The 17,897-nt window shown below is 43.3% G+C and overlaps 1 protein-coding gene across 3 annotated transcripts in view; it reads left to right on the top strand.

Moving 5' to 3' along the window:
• The window catches only part of WARS1 (tryptophanyl-tRNA synthetase 1), a 285,365-nt gene that overhangs the window by 59,499 nt on the left and 207,969 nt on the right, over nucleotides 1–17,897 (top strand). For all 3 annotated transcript variants that reach the window (XM_069637773.1, XM_069637774.1, XM_069637772.1), the window contains exon 3: nucleotides 5,045–5,255. In XM_069637773.1, the coding sequence (XP_069493874.1) occupies nucleotides 5,045–5,255 (211 nt within the window). The remainder of the gene's footprint in view (nucleotides 1–5,044; nucleotides 5,256–17,897) is intronic.

Below are 17,897 nucleotides of genomic sequence, written 5' to 3' on the forward strand. Positions count from 1 at the left end.
CACAAGACAAAAGGACCAAGTGAATTTAGTAATGAATTTAACTGGACAAGAAGTGGACAAAACAACTAACATAGTATTAAATAAAGGACTACATTACAGCCCATCAAACAAAGCGGACTACTTTCATACACAAGTGGATCTGTTCAAATTTTGCAGAAAATTGAAACTGAAAAAATATTTTGCTGAAGTAATGAACAAAAAAAAAAGGCAGAACAAGAAATTTCTTCACTTACGGTTGATATTGTAGAAGGAACATTGAACATCATGAATCTTACTGAGGAAAATTATACTACAGAAATGTTTCTAGAAGAACAAAATATTAATCCTTTTCAAACAGAAGAATCTAATTTGAAGTTGAAATCAAAATTTATTCCTAAAATGACAGAAAACAATGTGATGGATGTTTTTCAAAAAATGGTCAGTGAAGACCTGAGACAAAATTATCTAAAAAATAAACCAACGAAGTTTAAACCTAACCTATCAATTAAAGAATCCAAAGCTATTGACACCCTTGCCAAAAACAAACAATGGGTTATCAAATCGGCCGATAAAGGAGGAAATATTGTGCTCCTACAAAGAAAAGATTATATAATTGAACGAAACAGACATTTGAGTGACAGGAATTGCTACTCCATACTCCGAAAAAATCCAATTGAAGAACTTCAGACCCAATGGCATCTGATGATTAAAAACTGGGAAGAAATGGGCTTACTTTCAGAAGATGAATAGAACTATCTAGACAACACCCACCCAATAATGCCCATAATATACTTCTTACCGAAAATTCATAAAACTTTCGACCAATTTCCAGCATGCAGACCGATAATAAATGGCATAGGCTCACTATTATATGCTTCTTTGTACACATTATGTAACCAAGCTCAAGCTGTCTTGACTTCTACTGCGCCCGGCTACCTAATGAGTTTGGCGTGCATTATCAAATAAATAAACAAACAAACTAACAGAGAGAGCCTCACAATATATCGATCTTCATTTACAGCCATTAACAATCAACTTAGCATCGTATTTGAGAGACAGCAAAAATGTAATACAGCAGATGGAAGAGATACCCTGGGAAAAAAGTTTTCTTTTCGTGAAATTAGATGTGGTGTCCCTCTACACAAGTATTGAACATCTCAAAGGTTTAGAAACAACTGAATTTTTCTTGAAATCAAGATCAGTTTCATTTTTTGAACAAAATAAAATGATTCTAGAAATGCTGCATTTTTCTTTAATAATATTTTCATGTTCAATCAAACAATTTACAGACAGGAACAGGGTACGGAACAGGGTGCAAACTTTGTTCCTCATATGCTAACCTGTTCATGGGACATTTTGAGATTAATCACGCATGGCAACATCTAGCATTTACAGACGGATACATCATCTACTGGGGACGTTACATTGACGATGTATTAATGATGGCCGCCGAACGTAAAGGCGTGACGTGTGACATCATCTCGTAACATGACGCGGTGACGTCATACGTTACGTGATCGCAGCCTTTATAAAGGATACAAAATTGCACAGAAAGGTAGCGCAGACTATGGTGGACTGAAGGCAATCGTACCGAGTAAAAATAAAAGGTAATTCAATTTAATCTAATTTCTTTTCGATAATTTTGGGTGTGAACAGCATTTTAAACTTTAGTATTCTGGAACTTTGGGGGAGAGCTTCACAGTAGCTCTACCTTTTTACAATAAATGTGACTGCTCTAAAGAGGGCATTTGAATGAAGTTTGAAAAATGATACAAAGAGTCAGGTTAAACTGATGTTACCCTCTCATTGTTTACAGAAATTTACTAATAAAAGAACTCATAAAAATGAGAGAGACAAAACGAAAGAGGAATTATTAATCAGAGATATGATTACTCAATAAGGAACTTAGGTGAGTACATCTAATAACACACCACCACCACTACTTAATTATTAAAATAAATTTAAACATAACTCATTCATTCTTTTCTTTCTTTCATATTCTTTCTTTATTTAGCATCTCTCCTGATGAACCACGAGCATAAGACTTGGAGAAACCCGTGTTGAGAGGCAAAAAAACTATCAGTTTATGAATCCATGTTTGAAAAAAGGATATTGCATGCTACTAATGCAAAAAATAAATATTACTTAAAAAGTGAACTTGCTGGTGTGACGGATATATTATTTTGCCTTAAGCGCATTCCACCTAAGTGTTTTCCAAAAAGAAAATTTGAATATATATTGCAGCAGCCGCAATACTCACTTAAACTGTTGTTTGCCTGGATGCTGCACCCTTATTATTTGCACTTAGAAAACGCCCAAAGAGGAAGTAAAAGCTGAAAAGGACTGCAAACAGTTAAACAAAACGTTCCCCGTAATCCAGCATTATTAATGGCATATTTCCACATGGAAGAAATACAGAATGATGTTTTTTCTGTTTGGGACTTCAAGTACCATAATCCCAACGGTACTGGGACGAAGAAGAGGGCTGAAGGGCAGTGCAGTCCTGAAGGTTAGGCAATTAGGCTTAACAGTCCAAAGATGAGGAAGGCTTAGAGGCTTACAAAGCTCCCTCGGGTTCAGGCTAGTAGGTGCAGTAGTGGTCTGAGAAGTAGTATCTGTTGTAGCAGCAGAAGTACTTGCTGGGGCAGGAGGAAGTGGCAGAAGAAAGCATGTTGCTGGCAGAATCTACAGAAGTGGGAGGAAAGGATGCTGGGATTTTCCATCCAGTTATTCCAATTTCCAGTCCAGAGTTGAACCTTTCCCCCCCAAAGTCTAGTGTTCAGAGCTTTCACAACGAGAAGTGTGCAGCAGACGTGCTTGGAGGCTGGTGTGCTCCTTTGAGGGGTGGTAAGCCGAACTATGTGCCTGTGTAGTGGGACCAAAAGTAACTTGTGAAGAGAGGTGTGCCCAGCAGAAGAAACGCACCCATGGTCGAAGCCCTGCAGCCTGTGATAGAGGCTGAGAAGCCAATGAGTGTTTCTGCGCGTTCCCAGGCCCTCGAGCATTGCAGGCGGGTAACTGTAACCAGTTGTATTTCACTTGCAAAGGAGTGAAATTGACTAGAGCTGACCGGAGCATGTCAGACAATGAAGTGCAACAAATGTAGAACTCGTGTATAAGCAAATACGCTGTGGAAGGAAGTTTTACGCTTTGTACGTTTTTATAAAAGCAGCTTTAACATCATTAATTAGGTATTCACCTATTTGACATAAAACAATTGACCTAATGACCAATTTGATTGAATTTTGCATGGGTGATTTGGTCTTTGGGGTAATTTGGTTGCATATATTGCTACATACCAAGCCTGGAGAGCGGCGGTTGCAGGGGTATCCCCTCTCCCCATGTTTGATATTTTGCCATTTTGAGGGTGCGGGGGGTATGCCCTGCTTCTTTTAAAATTGAAGGCGGGGTAAAAAAATGTGCATTTAAATTGGGCCCGAGAAGATAAATTGCAGTCAGTTTGCTGCGATCAACAACAAAAAAAATGGAAGCCCTAACAACATTGTATCCTTTAACCTCCCCAATGTGACCACAGAGAACAAACAAGCATTACTTTAAGCCAAGAGGTGAACAAGCATTGCCCCCAGTCTAAAGAGACTAAAGTAAAGGTTCCTTTTGAAATAACTGTTGGTACCAGAGGGAAAGGGGCAGATCTAACATCATTGAGGGTAGCGCTTGTAAAAGAATGAATGGGGTGTAAAAGAAACAACTATTAAAATGAATAGAGGTTATATTGAAAACATTTGGGGTGGTGGCAAGAGTGGTTGAAAAGTGGCCCTAACAGGAAGTTGGTATAAGAAACAAAGACATTGCTGGTCTAGCAGAGCAAAAAATGACACTCGCGAAAATCTTGTCTTTAGTAGAATGCTCTGAAGAAATGTTTAAAGCTGTCTGAAGTAGAATAAGTTGTAATCTGTGAAAGTATCAGTGAAACAAACTTCAATTGCCGAGAAAGAAAACTCACCTGAAGTAAACCCGAAGAACTTGGATCTGTCAGGAGAATGGACCAGACAGAAGTGGAAGTAGCAGACCGGGAGTGGACCCCCACCACCCCTATTAGAAGTTGAAGTTATTTGGATTTTCGTGGTGCCCAGAGAAAAACACTGTGAGGAGAATCATGTGTTTCATGGTGCTAGGAAAGAGCACTGTGAAGAGATCCTTGAAATTTTCAGTTCTGTTTAATGGTGCCGGGAGGCAAGCACGGTGAGCGTTTTCTGAATCAAGAAGTTCATATGTGTTTGTGTAGTTGGAAGAAAAACAAGACCCACTGTTTAAAGAACTTTTCTTTGTTTGAACTATACTTCCTGGAAGAGAAGAATCTTTTCTGGGTTGAACTGTGAACTGTTGGAGAAAATTGACTGTATCGAGAACTGCTTTAGAACTTTGGCTATTGCCTTATTTTTTTGTTAAATCAGACTTTGACTTAAAAACCTGGGAAGGGGATGTGAAAGTGTTGCAAAATATAAATGTTCGTTATAGGAGTTGCCATATACTTTCTTATTTATGTGTGTGTATAAAATGTGAGGGCCAGAAATGTTGTGATTAGAGGGGTTTCCTTCGTTTATTTAGAGAGGAAAGTCCCTGTTCGAGTAGGGGAAGTGAGGTGCTGGATTCATCTTTTCTGTTTAATAAAATGGCATTATTTGTGAAACACTCAAAAATCTGTCTGCCTCACATTTCTGACCCCTCGCATTTATCAACACCAATTATCTTCAATTTTTGAGTGAGATGTAACAAAAAGCTTTGTCATAATGCATTAAACCACTTAATTGATGAATCTATTATGGCATGCTTAATACCGGGGACCGGGATTCTTATCTGTGTTGCTTTGCGATGTGACAAACCTGTTGCTCTTCAGCTATGCTCCCGGCCCATTAGATGAATTGTATATGAAGTAGGTTGAGCATGTTTCACTGGCAAGGCAATATTCTTTCTAGATCCAAAGGTTCAATCCAAGCAACAGCAAAGTAGTTGGTTGTCCCATTGACATTGCTGTAATTCTTGCTGGCTCGTTTACCATGTAACCCATGTCTATGCATTGTTCCTGTTGCTTTGCATTGTTTAGGATGAGGTGGATGCAGCCGTCCAGCTACTATTGGCTTTGAAAGTGGATTATAAGAAGGTAACTGGGCAGGACTACAAACCTGGCTCTCCACCAGCAGATGTGCCCTCAACAACTAACAATGGTCCAGTTGCCGATGATGGGAGCGATTTTGTGGACCCATGGACTGTGCAGACGGGCAGTGCTAAAGGGGTCGACTATGACAAACTCATAGGTACCTTTTCCTTCATTTTCGTAACCTGGAAGTTTTAGCTTAAAGTTCTAATTTTGTGATAATTTTTGTCTTTTTTAACGTTACCATTTTTTTTTTTTTCAAATGTATCTACAGTAGATTATCTACTTCCAATTTTTAGTGTCTTAAGGGGATGCACAGCTGTGCTTTATTGAAACTAAGACTGGTCTTGTTCTGCCAATTTAAAGCCCATATTAAAAGCAGTCGAGCTGTGCACACTCATTCACCAGCTCTTGCAGCTAATGCAGTATAGACTTTTTTATCATGATAGTACAGAAAACGCCTCATCGCCCTGCTCCTAGGAAATAAAATAGATATTGGAAGTAAACCCTACTGTCTAAGAGGTAAAAAAAAAAATCCAAATACTCTTGAATGGCTTTCCACTACACGTAGTTGATTCAAATTGAATCATTTGTATAATAAGAAGAGTCCATGCAGCCGCCCCAGGCCAGAGAAATCGCTCCTGACCATCCTGGAGCCAGAGCTCCAGAATAGATGGGGGGGGGGGGGGCTGGGGGGCTGGAGGATAGGGGGGGTGATGTCCCCAGCCTTGGTCGGCTGTCTTCCATGTGGGTCCACCACCACCAAGAACATCCGCAGGTAGCCCTGGCAGGGTCCCCATCCCTTCCTGGAGGGAAACTCTATAATGCAGGCCAGCCAGAGCTCCAGGATGGTCGGGAGTGGCTGGGGGGGGTGCTGTCACTGGCCCTGGCCTTGGGTTGAATGTCCCCACACCCAGCAGAGGTTCCAGGGAGGCCCGGCAGGGTCCCTGTCCTTTCCCGGAGTGAGAAGCTGTAACGCTGGCCAGCCAGAGCTCCAGGATGTTTGTGGGTGATATCCCTGGCCTTTGGTGCCTGTATTCCATGTGGGTCGGCCGTCCCCAATCCCAGCCTGGAGCTCTGGCTCGGCTGCGTTACAGCTTTTCCCTCTGGGGTGGAATGAGGACCCTGCCAGTGCTCCCTGGGACTGCCGCTGCTCTTTGGGATGGTCGATCCACATGGGAGACTGCCGCTGCCAGGGAAACACCAATGTTCTGCTGGCCTGGGGGGCAGTTTGTGGCCTGACCCTGCAATTGTGTCCCAGCCCACCAAAATACCTACCCAGACTGCCCAGTCCCGCCCATACCACCAACAATCCAGCCCCAGTCCCACCCACCCCATTGACAATGGGCACTAATCATAGAATTAAAATAACTACTTGCATAACATAGAATCTTTGCACATAAAAAACCTGTAAATGAAACATTTATTATGTGATCAGCCAAGCAAAAACAAATCATAAGTTATCACACTCCAATCACCGCCCCACACCTTCAAGCCATCCCTGGTGGTCTAGTGACCCTCGACTCCCAGTAAAAACACATTTGCCCCTTACTAGGGGCTGATTGGCAGATTACACTGCCAATCTGCCCCCAGGGGGTTTACATTACATGCCCCATCCATTTGGGGCAGGGGGGAGGTAGAGGGCCACACCACCCCTTTTTATAAAACCAATCCCTGGTGTTCTAATGCCCCCCCCGCCCAATAAATGCACATTCGCCCCTTCCTAGGGGCGGACTGCCAGATTACACTAGCAAACCTCCCCTAGGGAGGGCTAAATGACATGCCCCCCTTCCATTTGGGGTGGGGGGAAAGGGCCACCCCCTTTCAATTCCAAACATCCCTGGTGGTGTAGTGTGCCGCCTCAGCACCCTCACAATAAACCCTCCCAAAATGCATTTAAAATTTTCTGTTTGCCTCTTACCTTGGTGGGCAAAACTTACTACCCCATGCTTTAGGGGCCGGGGTGGAGGGGGATGCTTAAATGGTAAGCGGCTCCCCCACCCACACACCTGCACTTCAAAAACAGATCCTTGGTGGTCTAGTGGCATTGCTGGGCACGGATCAAGCGATCCGAGCCCAGCAATGCTTCAAGGAAGGTGTCGTTGGAAAGGGGAGGGTTTCCCCTTTCCAACGACGCCTCCCTAGATCAAAACAGTATAGAACTGCCGGAGATCGAGGGAGGAACTTAACTTCCATTTCAAATGTACATTCAGTGGCACATCAGCGCGCATTACGCACGCTGACGTGACACTGAAGGAAATCCAACCCCCAGGTTGTATTTAGAGTTTGAGCGATCACACATATAGAAGTGCTAAAAAGGACGAGCTATCTCTTCATCAGCACTGGAAACGTAGTGCTGAGGACGAGATAGCGCATCCTTATCACTTAGGGGTTAATAATGATCTTGACGCTCTTACATTCCTGTGTGTATTGGCACATGTTGCACGTTTCACATTTGTTAAAACCCCTTAGATTTTGGTGCAACCAACTCTTTGGTGTTTGATCTGGTTTTAAGAAAGACAGACTCAACTGATTTCTAAGTGTAGGTGCTCTATTGTATACAAAATCTGGTCTCTTTAATGTAAGATTGTTGATCTGAATCGAGGGTAAGAATGTACAACTATTTATGAAATATTTGCTATAGTTTACTGTTCTCAGCTGAATACTTAGTAATCATTCTCACCGTCCGAAGGCCAGAGGGTTACTGTGGATTGAAGTAAATCTCTGATTCAGGCCAGCATGTTTCCTTTTGGCTACTGTAAGTGTTTCTCTTGTGTACCCTCATTCTCTGAATCTACTATCGAACACGTTGCATTTTCTTTCAAACTTAAATGATTCTCTACAGTTCCTTCTCGCCCTGATGTATTCACCAAGTGGGATATTCCTAATCACACTTTGTTTGTGACGGCTATTGGCCAATAATACTGAGTTTACCTTGGTAGGTTTCTTAAATGTCTTGGACATGATCATACCATCTTTCATTTATAAGTGTACATCCAGAAAGTCCATTTCTGTTGAATGTACGTTACTGTAAACTGAATACCAAATTGTCATTCAAAAAGCCCACAATCTTCATTCGATTTTTTTTTTTTTTTTTTTTTTTTTTATTATTTTTTTTTATTATTTTTTTTTATATATTATATTTTATTGGTTTTGTAACATACAAACTTTGGTCCTCACCGGGCCAAGACACAAAACAAACTAAAACAATAGTACTGTTCAATGGAATACTCAAACAAGCAAATCATACAAAGTCGCATTAAAGTTGTTGTGCTAGTGTGAAGGATCCCCTACTGCCCTGCACATTCTACGTTCAGGAGTGTTATATCAAGTCTGGTTGCAGAGTTCACACCTCGTCTTCCCATCGGTGCCATATCTTGTCCGCCTTTTCGGGACATCCTCTGGCTTTATACACTCTCCTTTCTATGGCAATGCAAATCTGTACATCAGTGATCCACTGGCTAATTTGCGGCGTCTTTGCAGCACCCCATAGTTGTGCTATATTCCTTTTAGCAATTGCAGTTGTTGTCATGAAGCAGAGCTTTTCGTACCTTGACAAGTCTATTTCACTGTCCGCTCAAAGGAGTAGCAATTTCAGGTCACAGGGGATCGTCTAGTGTATCACTCTAGTAAGGATGTCACAGCATTGCCGCCAATAATCGCGGATGTCTGGGCATTCCCACAGCGTGTGAAAGAAAGTTCCTTCTTCTCTTTGGCAGCATAGGCAGTTGGGTTCCGCTGTCTTACCCCAGCGGTATAGGGCTACCCTCGGGTAATAGATTCTATGTAGTATTTTTAGCTGTAACAATCGCAGTCTGGTCGATATGGCCACCTCCCAGGGGAACATTAATATCTGAACCCAGTCTTCCGGTAATATCTCCCCAACTTCAGCTTCCCATTTTGTCTTCAGCCGCACCAGCTCCGTTGTAGCGAAGGAGGTGATGACGTTGTACATTACTGTGGTGACTTTAGCCTGAATGCAGTCTGTTATTATATTGCATTCTATTGGCGTGGTATCTGGCATGTCAGCTAGTGTAGGGAGATGCTGCTGGAGTGCGTGTCGGAGCTGTGTGTAATGGTACCTTTCTGTCTCTGGGAGGTTAAAGGATATAGCCAGTTCTTCATAGGATCTGATGGCGCCATTTGTTACAATGTCGCCCACCTTCTCTATACCACCCCCCGTCCATACTGGCCATCTTGGGAATTTGGTTACCTCGTAGAGGTTTCCATTATTCCATAATGGTTGGATTGGCGTGACTCTGTCTCCCCGTCCCATGAAGGTATGTGATTCTACCCAAATACGGGGTGTCTGTGCCTCTGTTTCGGGGGGGGGTCGCCCTGGGCATTGCCTTGTACAGTTCCAGGGGGGGCGATGCCCGTACATGTGGCAGTTTTGGGTCTGCGTGCATTGCATCGTTTACTACCGACATCTGACTGGCCCAGTAGTATGTCTGTAGCCTTGGTAGGCCAATTCCACCCTCCCATATTGACCTTTGTAGTGTTCGTAGGGCAATTCTCGGGCGTCCACCCCCCCCCCATAAGAGCTTTCTGAGTATATTGTCTATGTTCTGGAATTCTTTCACAGGTATGTGTAGGGGGGCATTTTGGAGCACATAAAGGTAGCGGGGGAGTGTCAGCATTTTGAACAGTGCGGCTCGGCCTAACGGGGTCAAGGGCAGGGTCATCCAGTGCTGCACATCCCCTGTGAATCGCTCCGTGATGGGTTGTAAATTGTTCAGTATGTAGTCATCTAGATTCCTCGTGATCTTAATTCCTAGATATTGGAAGTTATCAGGGGCTATTCTGTATGGGCAAGGCTCGGGAACCCCACTACCTAGAGCATTTAGTGCAAATAACGTGGATTTGGACCAGTTTACTTTCAGGCCGCTAAAAGCACCATATTTCTGGAGCAACTGGGTCACCACCGGGCACGTCGTCTTGGGATCCCTCAAATATAGCAATATGTCGCCTGCATATAATGAGACTGTCTTCCCAATCTGAACCCCCCAGGATGCCACTCCATGTGGGTGCCTCTCTCAGCAACTGGGCCAGTGGTTCCATGGCCAGCGCAAAGAGAAGAGCTGATAGTGGGCAGCCTTGTCGGGTCCCTTTTCCCAATGCAAAGGAGCGTGAAGTCCAGCCGTTCACTCGGACTTCAGCCATTGGTGCCTCATGTAGGAGTTGGACCCAAGAGAGAAACTGTTCCTGAAACCCCATTTTTCGGATGATAGCCCATAGAGCCTCCCACCGGATGGAGTCAAACGCCTTTTCAAAATCTATTGCAAGTACACCCAGGGGGATGTTGAGGCCTGGGCCTGCTCAATGGCCAAGTGTATTCTTCTTATGTTCATTCTTGTGGATCTGCCTGGAATAAAGCCACATTGGTCCGGGTGGACTAGGGATGTTATGACTTGCTGTAGGCGTATCGCTAGGAGTTTGGCCAGAATCTTGGTTTCACCGTTAATGAGGGAGATGGGCCTATATGAACTGCATTGATCCGTAGTTTATTCACTTTGGGTATTGTAGCTTTCCTCAGGTCCGCCGGGAGGCGTCCTGTTGTCCGGTCCTGTTGGAACATGTCGAGTAGGTGGGGAGCTAGGTTGTTACAGCCTATCTTCTTCCAGGTTTCTATAGGAAAGCCGTTCGGTCCAGGGGTCTTCCCAGACTGGAGCTGCATCATGGCCATTGCAATTTCTTCTTCCGTGATGTCTCTTTCTAGACCAGCAATCTGGGTCTCATTTAGAGTCGGGAGGGTGATACCATCTAATATGGAGGTACCAGGGGGAGTTGTAGGTGCCTAATAGTGTCTCGTAAAACTTTGCGAATTCCTCAGCTATGTCCTGGTCCGTGAGGCAGGGTTCCAAGTTTTGGGACACAATTGCCCTCCCATGGCTGTGCCCTTCGTCTCTCCGTTCAAGCCAGGCTAGGACCTTCCCCGCTTTGTCCCCAGTACCATATATTCTGGCTCGCATAGCACTATGTGCCTGCTTGGCATTGTCCAATGCGATGTTTTGCAGTTTCTTTTGGGCTAGCATCAGTGTTCTGTTAGTATCTGGACAGTCGTTGATAAGATGTGTTTCTTCTGCTTGTTTCACGTTTTTCTGCCTCTCTGTGATTCCGAATGTATTTTCTTTTGAGCCGTCGTCCAGGAGATGATTTCTCCTCGTAGCACTGGTTTGTATGCCTCCCAGAGTATAGAGGGACTTTCTACTGATCCTTCATTGGTCTCAAAGTACTCTGTAGTGACCTTTTTATGCGTTCAATCAGCTCAGGGGAACCTAGGTAGTAGTTATTCAATCTCCACACCGGTGGATGAGCTGGTTTGCACGTTGTGAGTGATGAATAGAGGGGAGTGATCTGAGATGCCCCGTGGAAGGTATTCGGCTTGCGTTACTGTGTGTGTTAATGTCGCGGGCATGAAGAAATAATCCAAGCGTGATAGCGATGCGTGTACTCCAGAGTGGAAGGAGTACCCCTTTTCTTCCGGGTGCAGGTCGCGCCACACATCCTTAATACCAAACGCTTCCGAAAATGTAGCCAGGTTGGTTCGACGGTTACGGTCTCTGTTACGTAGATGCGTACGGTCTTGTACATTGTTCATGACATCATTGAAATCTCCTCCAAGGACCAAAATATCCGAGGTGTCGCTGGTTAGCAAGGGCGTTACATCGTCCATAAGTCTGGTTTGGAGAACCGGTGGAGCATAGATCGCCATAAGGGATATCGTTTTGTTCCAGAGGGTGCCCGTGGCATATGTGAATCTGCCCCCAGTGTCCTGTATTGTTTTGGTGAGGGTGAGCGGTAGTCTTTTGTGAATTAATATCAATACTCCTCTGGCTCCCATCGTGAAACCAGCTTGTATGGTTGTGCGATAGTTCGAGCGCTTAAATAGTGCGTTGGATGTACCCGCCAGATGGGTCTCTGTTAGGTAGACTATATCCGGGCTGTGCCTGTTCAGAACTGTCTTACCAGCCTCCTTTTCAGGCTGTTTCCTAGGCCATTTACGTTCCAGGTGAGTAGTTTTTAAAGTTTTGTTCTTATTGTCTTGTAGAGTTACGTTCATGTGTATGATTCCAGCTGGCAATGGAGCCTCCTATAGTGGGGGCGTTGGACGCCTGTGACTCGCAGGAGGGAACTGTCATGATGCCTACCTCCAAGGAGCCAGGTCCGACCCAGCAACCTCAGAGGCAGGCATCATTTCCCCCAGGGGAGTGCCAGAGGGCCCAAGCTGGGGCCCTTTGGACGCAGTCCTGGCGCCTTAGGCGCCAGGCTCATGTTGGACCTCTGTCCTGGCGCCTTAGGCGCCAGGCTCATAAAGCTAGACATGTGTTCAAGTGTTTTAATGTGCACTTACCTGATGCAGACCAAGCTGCCACATCCAGGCCCTCTTGAGGCCTGAATAGGAACTACTTTACCTGTGGGACTACTTTCCACCCGGGTGTGGTCGGGGAAGGATACATACCTGATCGGAGGAAGGATACACACTTGGAACTTCTTCCAAAGCTATTTAAACCACACCCGATCAGCAACTCACGCTTCGCGTTGTTCTGCTCCTCGCAGCTGGACGCTCAGCGTGTCAGCTCCTGCATCTGGACTTCAGCCACGCCTGTCAGCATCCTGGGTCACCTGCAAAGGGAGACAAGAGACCTACCAGCTAATCTGCACCACAGAGACATCACCGACGATCCTGAAAGGGAAGACATCATTTTTAAAAGCATTTCGTTACGATCGCTGCAGCGCTGCATTTCACTCACCTTTCCTGGGTTCCTCCATCTTCAGCAGCGATCATCCGGATACACAGCCACTTCCCAGAGCCTAGAGAAAAAGACAAGAATAAGAGGTGAGAGAAGGAAGGGAATAGGAAAAGCTCAGTTTCCTTCTAAGACTTACCTGTTGGGTCATTCCCATTTCATTTCGGGTCTTGCTGCTTCCAAGCAGGACCCCGGCCCCTATGGGGGAAAAAAGACAAAGACATTAGATGAGCGAATGCAAAAACATTACCTGAGCGCTCATCTAGGACTTACCAGATCTTTACTGGAACTGCACGTTTCACTTCGGGTCGGCGCCATATCTCCGGCATTCCGAACCCCGGCCCCTATGGGGAAAAGACATCAACATCAGCGCTTTGTTGCAAGAAGTCTCCAAAGGAATCTTCATTCATCACCTGAAAAAAGACAATGAACATTATTATTTAAAGCTTGAACTTTTGAACTTGCAACAGAACTTTTACAGCGCCTTACCAGTATAATCAAGCTTACCTGAACTCCCATCCAACCTCAATCCAGTGAAGTAACTGGGTTCAACGCGCCCCTGCGTCAGAAGCAGGATGGAGAGCTCGTCCTTTCAGACCCTAAGGTGAGACTTCACGGGGAATCGTGGAAGGGTATCGTGGAGGGTTGGAAGAGAGTGGGAGGCTAGAGCATAACTCAGTCAGTAGGTAATACTCCCTTTTCACGCACAGGGGAATATTCCTGCGAGCCGGAGAAGCCAGAGTAGAGGGCCCTTCCTGTCCATCTTCAGAGTCCTGCGCTTCACCATTGAAGAAGCATCAGCACTCGAAGCCAGACCTGCGCCTCCGTGGGAATCAGGTGAGCGTTACAGGAACAGTAATTGCTAGTCGATTAATCACTGTTTTATGTAATATGTAGTGCTTCGTTGAGTTTTTCCAACTTGTAAACTTTTGCCAAACTCCCCCCCTCCCCATACTTCATCCCCAACCGAAGCATCTGTCGCCCCTTAACAGTTCAAACTTTACTTAGACAGTATATCTAGGCAGTCTAGAGCTCTGCCTATCGTTGTACGTTCGTTTCTTGCCAAAGGGGGGGCGGGACGGTTCCAGTCGCCAGCCATTACTTACTTTCTGCCATGTGACTCTCGTTTTTAATTGGTTTCATTTCTCTTTCGTGTTTCGTGGTTTCACCTGCCTTTTCTGTTGCCGTTTGTCATGCGTTTTCCTGTTGTGGCGCATCTTCCTGCCGCTGTGGTGGACTGTTGTCCGGTGGTCTTTTTGGATGTGGTCTATTACGGTCGTTTCCAACCTTCTTCTTTCCGTTCCAATCGCCTTCAATGTGCCTTTCTGCCCAATTCCATGCTTCTGTGGGATCCGTAAAGTGTACTGTTGTGCCCTTGTAGTATATCTTGAGTTGAGCAGGGAAAATCAGACCATATTTGATTCCAAGCGATTGGAGGCGTTTTTTAAGTGGGTCAAAGGATTGGCGCGCTTTTTGGACTTCTCTAGTGAAGTCAGGGAAGAAGGAGATTTTCGAGCCATTATGGACCCTTTCGTTCTTGCCATTTGTAGTATGGCATCCCTGTCTCTATAGTTCAGAAGTCTTGCTATGACCGGACATGGTGGTGCACCAGGGGTGACCCTGCCCGTTGGGATGCGGTGGGCTCTTTCGATAGAAAAGAATTTGGAGAAGGATTCAGTATCATATATGTCCAATAGCAATCTTTCAAGGAAAAGTTCCATGCATTCTCCTTCCGCTTTTTCCGGAAGGCCTAGGATGCGGACGTTATTGCGCCTTGATCGACCTTCACTTTCGTCTACTCTTCCCTCTAGGGATTTCATTTGTTGTAGCATGCCAGTTATCTGGCGGTTGACACCTTGTAAATTGTCCTCGGTCACCGAAATGCGTGCTTCCGTCTCTCCAGTGCGTGCGATCAGCTTCTGCAAGTCATTCTCAACAGGGATACCTCTGCTCCAATGGCGTCCATAATCTTCATTAGATTTGATTCATTGCCTTGCTAAATGAGAAAAATATAATCGATGTACCTAACCCAGAGTTGTATACAGCGTGTGTGTAGGCATGTTCTGAATGTACATGTGTCCTCAAAATACCCCATGACGAGATTGGCCAATGAGGGTGCTTAATTTGCCCCCATGGCTACCCCTCGAGTTTGCTTATGCATAATGTTGTTATAAAATAAGAAAACATTGTTACATAAGATAAAGTCAACCAATTCTTTCAGCATTGCAATATGTAAAAAGTAAGATCTTTTAGCAAAGGTGTAATCTATGGTACTTTAGTGCTAGTTTATGCTCACTGGACGTGTATAAAGCATTCGCACTAGTCTCAAATGGCTATGACCACGCTATGGGGATCACAAACTTCTTACCACAAGGATATAATGTATATTGTACAAAAAAGAAGATGCGAGATATAGATCAATGGGTAACCCGGAAAAGCAACTTTGCATACATTTGTAATAATACAATTTTTATTAAACACAAATACATTTTTTCACAATCATAAAATTATCACATTGCATAAAACACATGTAAAAAACACAAGTAGATAATAAATATGTGGGTCCAATCTAGTACAAACGACACTGTGTGATTCTTCACACTGGGGCCCTTTTTGTTTTTTCTCAGAGGTTATAAGTCTTTCCTCCTATACTCTACGAAACCCAACTTGTACAAGTTGCTGTCCATATACCACAGATGAATGTAGGACATTCATCAGTGGTGAATATTTTCTTGTGTTTGTTATGATAAAAAATCTTCTACTTTCACTTCTTTCTTCAAAGAGTTTTCTATTGCACGGCACCCTGTTGGTTAAATAACCTTTTCTTAGAATTCACTACTAAATCTAGATCTTTTTACATAGATCTTTACAACAACCCTGATTGTCCCAGGGGTTCAGATATGCTATAAGTTTCATACCTTACGGGCTGGGGTGGATTTACCCCAGAGCCTTATGTCAACCGCAAATGGTTGTGGAAGGTGATTTCCTTTTCTTTGGGAATATCTACCCAACTTCCTCTATTCTACAAAATAACTGGAAAAAAACACATTCAATCTAACAGTGACCAGACTGTATAATTACTTAATCCATTTCGAATTCATTCTTACCTGGAAAAATCACAATGTTCTCTTCCCTCTGCTTGCAAAAAAAAGACCACAAAGTATGTGGCAAGAAATTGTTTCAAATAGCCTGTCCGTTAGGAACGAGTAAAGCAAATATGGAAAATAAAGCAATAACTCTTAAATTCTTCCATGTATTTGTATAAGGATTAGTATTCTCTCTGTTTATAAGGAAATCTAAACATCTCCCCTCAATGACTTACTTGAAACATGTTGTTATGCTGTGAGGGTCGGGGTCAAATAGATGGAAAGGAAAAGCAAAGCCTCTGCTCCTCAAGTTTAATGTATTATTCCAGGGGTTCAAATATCCTTGCAATTAGTACTAAAAAGGAAAATATAATTTCCTGTGTCAAATACTACACGTGGGGAGGTTTAATATGCAATATTACAGATTTGCTCATAAAGTACTCACCCAACTACTGTGTTTTCCTTCTATTTACTTGCAATCTTTTCCTAAAAAAAATGGCCACTTTGTGTGCTTGTCGAAAAAGTGTCATGACATCGTCACAACGTTTTACGCGGTGATGTCATGACGCATCCTGAGATGCAGATTTCTTTTTTTATTATTATTTTTCCCCTAGAATTCTGGAAAACGTAGTTTGAATAAACTACGAGGTCAACAGAAACCAATAATAGATTTTGAAGGTTAGATTTTAATGCTGCTGAGTACTATTGGCAGCTGAAGGCAAATGGTGCTCCCACTGGGTATAATAACACTAATATTGCCCAGCTGTAAAAACAAAAATGGTATTTGGAATCCCTATAGATAACACTAGAATCTTAGTACTACGGTGTACTCAATACATTTTGTGTTCTGGTAAGGAGAGTGATGATATTACCTCAATATCACCAAAAACAAAACAAATATATGTTCAGAGTACTACAAAAAAATTCATTCGAGTGAACCAAACCACTCTGTTTTCTACACAAAATGTTACATGCCTATTCACCTATTTAGGGATCCCCAAACTGAATATAAACGTTCCTCAGTTCACATACTTTGTCTTAAGTCACAGTTAGAGTTTAAGATTAATTAAACAAATGATATTAGAGAATTGTTTGTATACATCAATTTTCATACATTCCTTGTTTCTCAATCCTTTGGACACATATGGTAACAGTTGTGCCCTGTATACAGTGCCCAAAATATACTGCTTGCTGTACTTAATTGGAATAAGACATATATCTCATATCTGTGTGCCCAATACAACACATGCCTTTTAGGTCATACAGGCTGGACAATAACGAGTTGATTGAGCACAAATGAATCTTTAGGCAATATGCCATTCCACATTTTTAATCAAGGTGTGACTGTGACTTTTAGTCAGGAAAATACATTTCTGTTCCATTTTCAGTGACTTCCTGTTGTTGTGATCTTGTGATTGTCATTTAATGTTTCATGACAATCCAATTGAAGTCATTACATTTATGATTTTTCTCCAAAAAATGTTTTACTACTGGTGCCTGTTCCACTCTATTTTTAATGCAACTTTTGTGCTCAATCATTCTCATTTTACTTTTCCCGTTTGTTTTACCGATATATACTGACATGGGCATTAATCAAATAGATGACATTGACAGTTTTACAGTTCGTGTGCTCTGTAAGATTCCATTCCCTTGCCAGTCCTGGATCCACGGATACAGTTTTCTTAGTCTGTGCACACATTACACAATTTCCACACAGATGGTGTCCTAACACTGTTGGTAGTCCCCATAGTCTTGTCTGTTGGGGTTCTCTTTTTTTTTTTTGTTGCCTATATCATTTCTCATCACTAAATTGGATACTGTAGTACTCTTTTAAATGCCACTAAAGGTTTGCCACAATCTTTCGTCATGATTTTCTTACAATTCCTATTCATAATTCCTTTGATTTTATAGGACATGTTGCTGAAGGTGTTAACGAACACTAGTGGTGCCTCATTTCTTTCTGTA

Source organism: Ambystoma mexicanum, chromosome 14 (assembly GCF_040938575.1).
Source record: "Ambystoma mexicanum isolate Mex_15411 chromosome 14, UKY_AmexF1_1, whole genome shotgun sequence".
Taxonomy (NCBI): Eukaryota; Metazoa; Chordata; class Amphibia; order Caudata; family Ambystomatidae; genus Ambystoma; species Ambystoma mexicanum.